This window comes from Electrophorus electricus, chromosome 17 (assembly GCF_013358815.1).
Source record: "Electrophorus electricus isolate fEleEle1 chromosome 17, fEleEle1.pri, whole genome shotgun sequence".
Lineage (NCBI taxonomy): Eukaryota > Metazoa > Chordata > Actinopteri > Gymnotiformes > Gymnotidae > Electrophorus > Electrophorus electricus.
This window is the reverse complement of record NC_049551.1, coordinates 2,104,943-2,114,942: the sequence shown is the minus strand read 5'-3', so window position 1 is coordinate 2,114,942 and position 10,000 is coordinate 2,104,943. Positions and strand designations below refer to the sequence as shown.

The following is a 10,000-nucleotide window of genomic DNA, read 5'->3' as shown; positions in this document are numbered from 1 at the left end:
CTCTCTCCCTCTCTCTGCTGCACTGCCCATGAGGCTGCAGTTCTGTCACGTGTCTTTGGAGAGGCTTGTAGCCCTGACGTGGACGTTCGTGGTGAACTCAGGCCGGAGCCTATGCTGTGCTCTCGTGCTCTCTGAGCGCAGCGTGGAATTACAGGTCTTAAATCAAAGTGATTTGTCTTCTCCCAGAACTCCCAGTAGCACGAGAGGCCTTCGGTGAGCCGTGTGTGAGGCTCTGGGCTCTGAGGTTTAGAGCTGTGGGGAGTGGGGACTGTGGTTTACGTGCGTAAAGGACTGGACCACGGGACGCAGTAGAGGTCTACATCCAGAGAATATCAAATCATAGCCTCCAGCTTGGGCTCGAAATGAAGCATGTTATGTGCCAAAACACGACCTCTTCTCACTCCCGTTATTTTCCGCGCCATCTTAGTCATTTGTTCCAACACCAGAAACAACAGGACCGTTCTGCTGTGTTTATGGTATTGTGGCCTCTTCTGTTCTGTCAACATTTAGATACTTGTAAGCATTCGCAATGCTAATGTAGCTCCTCTTCAGCTACGTTCAGACTCCCCACAATGTCTCACAATGCCGCACCTACACAATAAATATAATGAAAGCTTCTACATTTTGTGTGTCCTTGTGTAACATAGCGGCATTGTCTCAGAACGTGCTTGTATGTAATGCTGGCCTACTGGCGATTTCACACTAAATACTACCAAACGAAATACTACCAAATACTACAGCACAACCCACTGCAGGAATACAGAAGCGGCGACCCAGGAGTGCCTTAGCGTGTCTGCTAAGGTCTTTTCTTTTGTCCTGCTCCTCTGTCTCCTTCTTTCGCCTCCTTCTCCACGTGGCTGTCCTCGGGACTGTAATGGCTGGGAGGCTAATAGCAGGTGGCGGTAGGTGTGAAGTGCATTACTGCCTGCCGGGCCACGGTCTGCCCTACGCGCCCACTCCCACCCTCTCCGGAGGGGCCGCTTTTGTGCTCGCTCCTCATCTCCCGCCACGGAGCGGTGGGGATTGGGGGGGTGGGCAGAAAAAGGGGGTATTTTGTTCAATTTCTCTAAAAGCCACTGGTTTTATGTGACATTTTTAAAGACTCTTAGCTGTTAGTTTCTTTAACCCACTGACTAGTCGAACAGCTTTGCCGTGACCTGTGATCTGTTCATCATCCTCAGACCAGAAAAAAGGGAAAAAAAACTTTAAAGAAGTAAGTGACAGAGAGAAGACAGCAGAGGAAAGATGAGGATCTCGGGGAGCAGCCACTATATTTAGCTAAACTATATTTAGTCCGACATTTTGGTCTTGTGTTAATTTTGTCTTGCACACTCGCTGATCTCTGCGAGACATCTGAGAGGATATAACGTGCCCGTTTACAAACATTGATCATTACTGCCCATTTCACGCCATATTAGGCCGTAATGTGGCTTGTGCTGTTTTCATTAGTGGTGTTTAGTTGTTTTGCTCAGTAAGTCCAGTGGTGGCACTAGAACGCAGCGCATTGCGTTCGCAGCAGTACGGGGCAGTTCAGGGTGTGTGAGATCAGAGGGAGGGGCTGTTGTCCCTCCTCCCGACTACTGATCACACAATAACAGCGCTGGACATACTAGATGACGGGCCATGGAGGTCAGTGTGTGAGTAGGACAGATTTGTCCTGTCGTGTTTGTGGTAGCTGGCTCCAGTATGTGATGCACTGATGTAATGATGTAATCTGTGTAATGTCTGCACTACAGAAAGGAGCTTTCTGAATATGGTCTGTACATGTGAGTGTGTGTTCACCCTGAGTGTGTGTTCAGGTTCCTCTTAAACTTATGCTATGTCAACACCAGCGTACGATTCTGTCAGTATGTGTCGCTGTGGATGGGCTGTTAGAGATACAGCAACTGGAGAACTCTTCACCTCAACATGATTGTGTCTGTGTTGGGTGTCTGTGTTGGGGGTGTGTGTGTGTTCACGTGCGCGTGCGTGCGTGTGTGTGATAGTTTGATATTTTATTCTAACCCAGACCCATGCAGTCGTGCAGCCCTGTGGTTGCACGTTTGATGTCGCTATTCATCTGTGGCTCTGAATTTTTCATGTGGTAATTAAAATTTGTAGGTCAGGTCTCCCATGACACCGTGGTGTGGTCGGCGGGCTCGTTAGCGCGGCTCCCTGCCCCACACAGACTTAAAGGATGAAGGGTGACATTTTCCCCCATTTTGTAAATTAATGCGATTGATCTGCCTAACAGGAACAAAGTTGGGCTTCTAAATAGCACATGATGAAGAGATTAAACCTTTAAATGGCTTTCCAGCAGCAATCTTTACTGCAGGGCATAGTGAGAGGCAGTGAACTTTCAATTAGAATATCTAATGGACTATTGACTTGAGCGTGGGCGTGGCGTGCGCTGCCCATCTCTGTTTGTTAGAAATCTACAGCTCCTGCCTTGAAGAGGAGGAGAAGAGAGGAAGAGCAGAGCGGCGGTTGTCTTTCGTGCTGCGTTATGTGTTCTGCAGCAGGGCTGTGACGTGGCCACTCAATTTCAGGTGGTTTGAATAAGTGTGACTGCTAATCAAACACGCGTTTAAAAAGTGGCAAACGCAGACTGTGCTTTGTAATCGGAGTTTTTTCCGAGCTCCTCACGTTCTCCTGGTCGGGATTAGGGCTGGGGTTTGTTCCGTATCAGTTTGATCGGCCCCTGATTTCCTGTCGTTTTCTTTCCCCTTCCTTTGATGTTATGCCAAGGCTGCGCATTGCCGTGAGCCCCCTGTTTGCAAAGGGGCGCCGACGCTGCATCAGAGGCCTGCTCCCCATTGGCTGAGAGTGATCTCACGGGCTGCGTCTGACTTCATCGCACCAGTGCCATATTAACTGTTGTCAAAATATTTTTACCGATGTCATCCTGATTGAGTTCTCTGTTCCTGTAGTCGTCAGCATCTGCTGGAACACAGACCCAATTGAAATGTTCTAGCTCACCCTTAAAACCCCCCGCCCTACACACACACACACACACACTCTCTCTTTCTGTCTAAACACTGATAATTATAAGTCTTCAGAGGGAGACATGGGGATCCAATTTGTCAGGGTCTAACTACCCATTCCATTCAGTAAGGTTAACATTCTGTTTGTGTTACAGTGCGCTCAGACTCTAATTAAAACAACATTACATCCCCCATCTGCCAATCTCCAGTAATCTGCTTTAATTGCAGTAATTAAAGTATATTTACATGTTCAGAATACTTGTAATTTAGCAAATTGCACTTTATCCCTCTCTCTCTGTCACTCTCTCTCTCTCTCTGTTGTTAATCAGTGGTGCTGCAGCTATGATATGCAGAAGTAGAGAGAGAGAGAGAGAGAGAGGCTGTGATTGGGCTGTTTTGATTTCAGAGCCAGGGGGCCTTTGACAGGGTAAGTGGATCTCCTCGCAGGTCTGTGGTGAGGTTACCAAAACACAGTCGCTTATAGGAATTGTGAGTATTGTCATGGGGTGTGCTTTCTGCTCATGTGACTAATTGTAGGCCTTGCTGTGTGTGTGTGTCTGTGTGTGTGTGTGTATGTCTTTGCATATTAATACATTATTATAGATGCTATTCAATGTAAAAAATATTTTTTATCACAGACTAACCACATTAAGTTCATGTTTTGATGATACAACATGACAGCACAAAATGTAAAATATTCTGTCATTGACATTGTTTATTGTACTAGTTGACTAAACCGACATGAAAAAGGTTTTAAAAGATTTTCATCCAGATTTTAATTGACAAATTGGCAATAAAAAACAAACAAACAGGTGTACTGCCCATACGCTAACACTCACTGTAATATTTTCGTGTTTATGTTTATCTTCCTGGTTTAGGAAATGTTCATAATAGTTATAGATACAACGTAAAAAGTCCAATATAAAAATATAATATGAAACCTTTAGTGTAGAGATGTCAGTAGCTTATATAGATATGCATATGTTTATGTAGATGTACATATCATATTGGCCTCATGCATCCACTGGATATAAACGCAGAGATAGAATCAAGTCCTACGTGTTGGCAACACTACCGAGCTTAATGTTTTCAGAACCATTTCAACTCAAGAGGAACTGGGTAAAAATTTAATACCAACCATCTGACACTAAACTCCCTGATTGAACACTTCTGGTTTAAATATTACATATTATACACAGCAAAATACGTGGAAAATTCAGTTTTTAATATAAAGAAAACATCCAGTGACGTCTCGAAACTGCGCTGAATCCCTTTAGAAATGAGATGCTTCAGAGAGCGATACTAGCTGGAGGGGAAGTGTGCGCCTCTGAACGATGTCCTAAGAAGGACGAAGGCCCCAGATCCTCATTAGCTGAAGAGTGGTTCCTCCTAATTAGTTTCCATTCAACGTAATTAGTATGGATGAAGGTAATCATCTGATGTGAAACCAATCTAACGCTTGGGATACAACGTCCTTGGCCTCTCTTTAACAGCAGACGGGGCTTTTTTTGTCCATTTATCAGGTGGAATTACTTTTGTAGTCTCTCCTCTCTTTTTGTAGTCTCCCTGTTTCTCCCTTTCTTTCTCCACCTTTCTGTCTTTAAATCGTTTAAAACCTCGTTAGATTGGAGTCGCTTTACGCAATCATGATTTTTATTTCGTTTTATTTATTTATTTTTACGTTTAAGCTTCCGAGGCAAAGCCGGACACGCTCTGTTTTCCAATGGCTGCGCACGTGAGAAGAAAGATGAGCTCTCCTCGACCCATTTTACTCCTCTGCTGTTGTTTTGGCCTCCTGCAGCCTCTGCTTTTCCAAGGCGACGTCTGTCATGGCTTGATTTAGAAGCACATCCTCTTCGAGCTTCGTTTCCTGGCTGCATCGTAGTCGAGCCGTTAGACAAGACAGATGAAAAAACAGCGACGAGGGACGTGTCCGTCTGACGGCCGTAAAACCTCCCGCCCCAGCCAGCCACGGATGGAGTCATCGGAACAAACGTTAACATGCAGATGTTTTTAACTTTCGCTCCTCTGTTGGCGCAAGGCGCTAGCGACACAGTCGTGGGGTCACGTGAATAAGTCACTTTGGATAAGATCGTTAGCCAAATGCTCTAATTGGGAATGTCAGGATTGGATCGTCGCAATTCTACACCACACTGATTAACCATTTTTTTCTGATTTCTTGCACAGTCAGGTCAAACTTGCATAAAACGGTAGCAACGCAGGCCTTTCCAGAGCTTGTAGAATTACATGCTGTATGGTTTCAATGCCATTTTTAAACTAAAGAGGAGAAATGAGAACAGCAAAGCGGAGAGGCGTTTGTCCCTGCGTTCCAGCTGACCAGAGCCGTTTCTCTGCACCAGGCTGTACATCATGTGTCTCTATTGATTTTAGATCCTAGAAAGAATCCCTTAAGTACCCAATGTGTGTCCAATCTCCACAAATGTCTCCAGAACTAATCTCTCGGATAGAGACAAACGGCTGTGTGTTCTGCCTACCACCACGGAGATCACTGTCTCGACTGGCCCGTGTTAGGGCCGTGTTACAGGGCACTGCGGTTTGGCAGACCTCTGCCGTGGCTTGCTGGTGTAGTGGAAGAAGGACCGTGGTCATCCCTGCACCCGCCGCGGCTGAGACCGAAGGGGGGCTGGATCAAGGCGGACCGATGCTTTCAAACCGACACGTCTGAAACCGGGACATGATATTTCAATTCGGCGCTTAAAAACAAAGGACGCATGTGAGAGGAGTAAGATGTTTCTTCCTCGTGTGAGCTGCTTCGTCTTCCTCGCTGGCTTTGTCTTCGTCCCTGACGCAGCCTGGATCTGTGATGCATAGAGCCGAACGTGAACTTTCACCACATGCCTGGGGTCCTGCCAAAAATATTAAGTGCATCTCTCTTCCCCAGCCAAGTATCTGGCCATCTGCTGAAGACTTTATCCAGTGATGCCGAGGGACTCTATCAAACGTAATGTGTGAAGAGTGTGTGTGTGTGTGTGTGTGTGTGGTGGGGGGTAATAGAATAAACAGTCATGCCGCTTTATAGATCTCGAGTCAGGAGAATCACAGTGATATTCACTCCGGTGATTGCTGAGTAATTCGCCTCCACTTGTTTTGTTTTTTTTATCCTGAATTTCCTGAGTCTGGAACTTGTGTGCTGAACGTCTGTTTGTGTGCCGGTTCGCAGAATTTCCAAGGATCTTCCCAGAGACATTCTTAGTAGCAGGACACTTTGCCTCAGAAGGTTTTGTTTTAATTTGTGTTCTAAAAAAAGGAAACTGCTTTTGAAATCCAGTCGTGCTCCCGTGATTGGAGTCTTAAGCGGATCGTGGGCCGGGATCGTGACTCAGTCATGCGTCAAGCAGATGGGATGAAACATGGGTGGGGGAATCAGTGAATGGGAATACATGGACAGAGTTAGAGCGCTCTGTGAGGTGTTTCTGCCAGAGTGAAAGAGTGTGCATGGGTTGCTTACGTACCACTGCTCCATATGTGAGTAGGTTCCTGCATGTGTCCGTCATGTAGCTGTGGGTGCACAGGTACTCCCAGCTGAGCGCTGTCCTCCAGGACGATGTGAGGTCTCACTGCTGATGGTATCGTCATTCTGCTGTCGTTTTTGTTGGCTTGGGTGTAGAGAAAGCGAGAGAGGGAGGGAGGGAGGGGGGATAGAGAGAGAGAGAGAGCGAGGAAGATGGATTCTGCTTGAGGACGGACATCATCACGCAGTGCGCGGGATGCCATTATTGGGCCCATTACACACGATGACAGCCTCTCATTTAAGCTTCCCTACCTGCTCCTTAAAGATCGCTGATAAATAAGGCCAGTCTTAGCCACCTCTGTGCAAAAGGAAAGGTCATTTCCCATCCAGCGCCATTTGTCAAAATTACTTCCTAATATCAGGTCGCAGGGGGAATTTTTACGTGGTTAATTGTAGATAAAACCGTTGAAAAATACATTTCCATTAGAACCCATTTGTTATCCACTGCTGGTTATGTTCTGGAGGTCCGCAGTGAGAGTTTTGTTTTGGCCTGCGCAACATTGAGCTCCACAGTCCAGGTTTATCGTGATGATGACGACGTTTAAGGAACTTTCTCCGACCCCACGGACCCAGTAGACATCACACCTTCATCCACCTTCTCATAGAGCAGGTTCATTCCAGTATGATGTGAAATGTGATTGATTTGATTTGGTTTGGAGGCTGAAAGGGTTTATTCTCGGTCAGCAAACCCATCTTACTGCGAGGAATTTAACCAGGGAACAAAGCAATGAAAAAGTGAACGGATCCTGTCTGAAATGGCCACAAGAAAAAAAAAAAAAAAGTCTGGAGAAAAGCAGGAGTTTTCCTCCAGAATGACGAGACTCTTTCTTTGCCTGCAGATCTGTGGGATTGAGTTTAGTTTGTCTGTATTTGAGGCCCCCCGGCCTCCACAGCGGGAACGGTAGTCCGTCTGAGAGCCGATACACGACACTAATAGGAGTTCTGAGCTGGTCTCATGGCAGAAAAGACTGATTGTTAGGGGCTTTTGCCGGCAAGCAGATCCATGACACACAGGTACCGTGCTGGCTAGCCCCTCACAGCGCTCTAATTGCTTTACATCGGTACAAAGGTTTCTTGTAATCGAGCCCCTCTGCCTCCATTTGTCTTGCTGTGAGTGTGCAGCTGAGCGCTTTAATTGGTCGTAGTGGCTTTTCACTGCAGGCAGGTCTGCAGGCTCCCTGTGAGGGCCTCCTCTCGGGGGAGGTGGCTTCGGAACCCACAGAGGAATGTCTGTACTCTCTTTTTTACACTGAAACGCTTTAATTAATGGCCTTCCTGAGGTGTATTCTTTCTCCATGTATCGTGCCTCATCCTCAGTGTAAATACAAAACACTGTTAAAGAGGAAAACATCAGATGCGTCAAAATGACCAGTGGGTATTCTGTAGCCCACTACCAGGACGTGTACAACTGAGAAAACAAAATGTGCAACTGTCTGTCTGTGTGTGTGTGTCTCTCTGTCTGTGTGTGCGTGTGTGTGTGTGTGTGTCTGTCTGTCTGTCTGTCTGTGTCTGTGTGTTTGTCCGTCTGTGTGTGTGTGTGGACTCTTTAGAGAGCACTTTATCGTCCTGTGTGTGTGTGTGTCTGTCTGTCTGTCTGTCTGCGTGTGTTTGTGTGTGTGTGTGTGTGTGTGTGTGCATACAACTTGCCAAGCATTTCAGATTGAGGGGAAGTGCCCTCTAGTAGAGTGTTTCCATGAGCAGTGATCAGCCTCCCAGCTAGCTCACCTCCTAATCACTTCAGAAACATTGTTATTGCTGCATTAATGTTTCGTTCTGCTCTCGCCAGTCGAATCGTCTAACAGCACGGCGACTATAACCAGACAGCTGTCTTTTATTGTGGTTTCAGTCTCCTGCCAAACCTTTCCTTAAGACAAGCAAAATACTTCTCGCCAGAAGACTTATTCTCTGGCACAGACTCACAAAGAGCATTTTGTGTGGCATCCAGAAATGTAGTAGATTATTATATAAAGAAATTGGCTCAGTGGCTCACTGCTAAGAGCTATGAGGCTTCAGATGACTATACAAAGGCTAGACAGTGTGGCTAGTTGAAGTGTGTGTGTCGAACAGTTGCCTGATTCCTCCTTCTAACTGCTTTTTTTGAAGTGTGTTTGCATGCTAAGAAAACAGGCTGTGTTGGCTCGAACTGTGTAATTATTTTTTTAGATTGAGGGGGATCTTGGAGAGCAATAATAGTTCACAGACAACTCAGAAGTTGGCTTACAGATATTAAACCTGCGTGTGTTTAGACTATGAGACCCTGATTGAGGTTAGTAGCGTCAGCAGCGTGTGCTGAGGTTCCCTACCCTGTTTTATCGGTGGATGGAGGTTTGTGAGCATGTAACTGTGCTCTCAGACAGAATGGCGTGTTTGTGTGTCTCTGTGGGAATTTCCATAGCGTTCTGTCTGAATATTAATGGTGCCATTCATCTGAGCTCAGGCTGTTGGCTCATATGGTTGGGTTAGTGGTAGAACTTAGCTTGCAGCATGAAGTTAGACGTTCTGTTACATCATGTTATGCTGCATCTTAGATGTTGTTATATTCAAATTTAGATGTCATTATATCATAAATGTAGTTCTGTTCCATCATGTATTTAGATGTAGTTCTGTTCCATCGTGTATTTAGATGTAGTTCTGTTCCCTCATGTATTTAGATGTAGTTCTTTTCCATCGTGTATTTAGATGTAGTTCTGTTCCATCGTGTATTTAGATGTAGTTCTGTTCCCTCATGTGTTTAGATGTAGTTCTGTTCCCTCATGTATTTAGATGTAGTTCTTTTCCATCGTGTATTTAGATGTAGTTCTGTTCCATCGTGTATTTAGATGTAGTTCTGTTCCCTCATGTATTTAGATGTAGTTCTTTTCCATCGTGTATTTAGATGTAGTTCTGTTCCCTCATGTATTTAGATGTAGTTCTTTTCCATCGTGTATTTAGATGTAGATCTGTTCCCTCATGTATTTAGATGTAGTTCTTTTCCATCGTGTATTTAGATGTAGTTCTGTTCCCTCATGTGTTTAGATGTAGTTCTGTTCCCTCATGTATTTAGATGTAGTTCTGTTCCCTCATGTATTTAGATGTAGTTCTGTTCCCTCATGTATTTAGATGTAGTTCTGTTCCCTCATGTATTTAGATGTAGTTCTGTTCCCTCATGTCTTTAGATGTAGTTCTGTTCCATCGTGTATTTAGATGTAGTTCTGTTCCATCATATGTTTAGATGTAGTTCTGTTCCCTCATGTATTTAGATGTAGTTCTGTTCCCTCATGTATTTAGATGTAGTTCTTTTCCATCGTGTATTTAGATGTAGTTCTGTTCCCTCATGTGTTTAGATGTAGTTCTGTTCCCTCATGTGTTTAGATGTAGTTCTGTTCCCTCATGTATTTAGATGTAGTTCTGTTCCCTCATGTATTTAGATGTAGTTCTTTTCCATCGTGTATTTAGATGTAGTTCTGTTCCATCGTGTATTTAGATGTAGTTCTGTTCCCTCATGTATTTAGATGTAGTTCTGTTC

The 10,000-nt window shown here is 45.0% G+C and overlaps 1 protein-coding gene across 6 annotated transcripts in view; it reads left to right on the top strand.

Annotated features, from left to right (window-relative positions):
- The window catches only part of auts2a (activator of transcription and developmental regulator AUTS2 a), a 320,293-nt gene that overhangs the window by 165,804 nt on the left and 144,489 nt on the right, over positions 1-10,000 (top strand). For 4 of the 6 annotated variants that reach the window (XM_035535459.1, XM_035535458.1, XM_035535457.1 and 1 more), the window contains one exon: positions 3,370-3,390. The exons of the other annotated variants lie outside the window; for them this stretch is intronic. In XM_035535459.1, the coding sequence (XP_035391352.1) occupies positions 3,370-3,390 (21 nt within the window). The remainder of the gene's footprint in view (positions 1-3,369; positions 3,391-10,000) is intronic. 6 annotated transcript variants of the gene reach the window in all.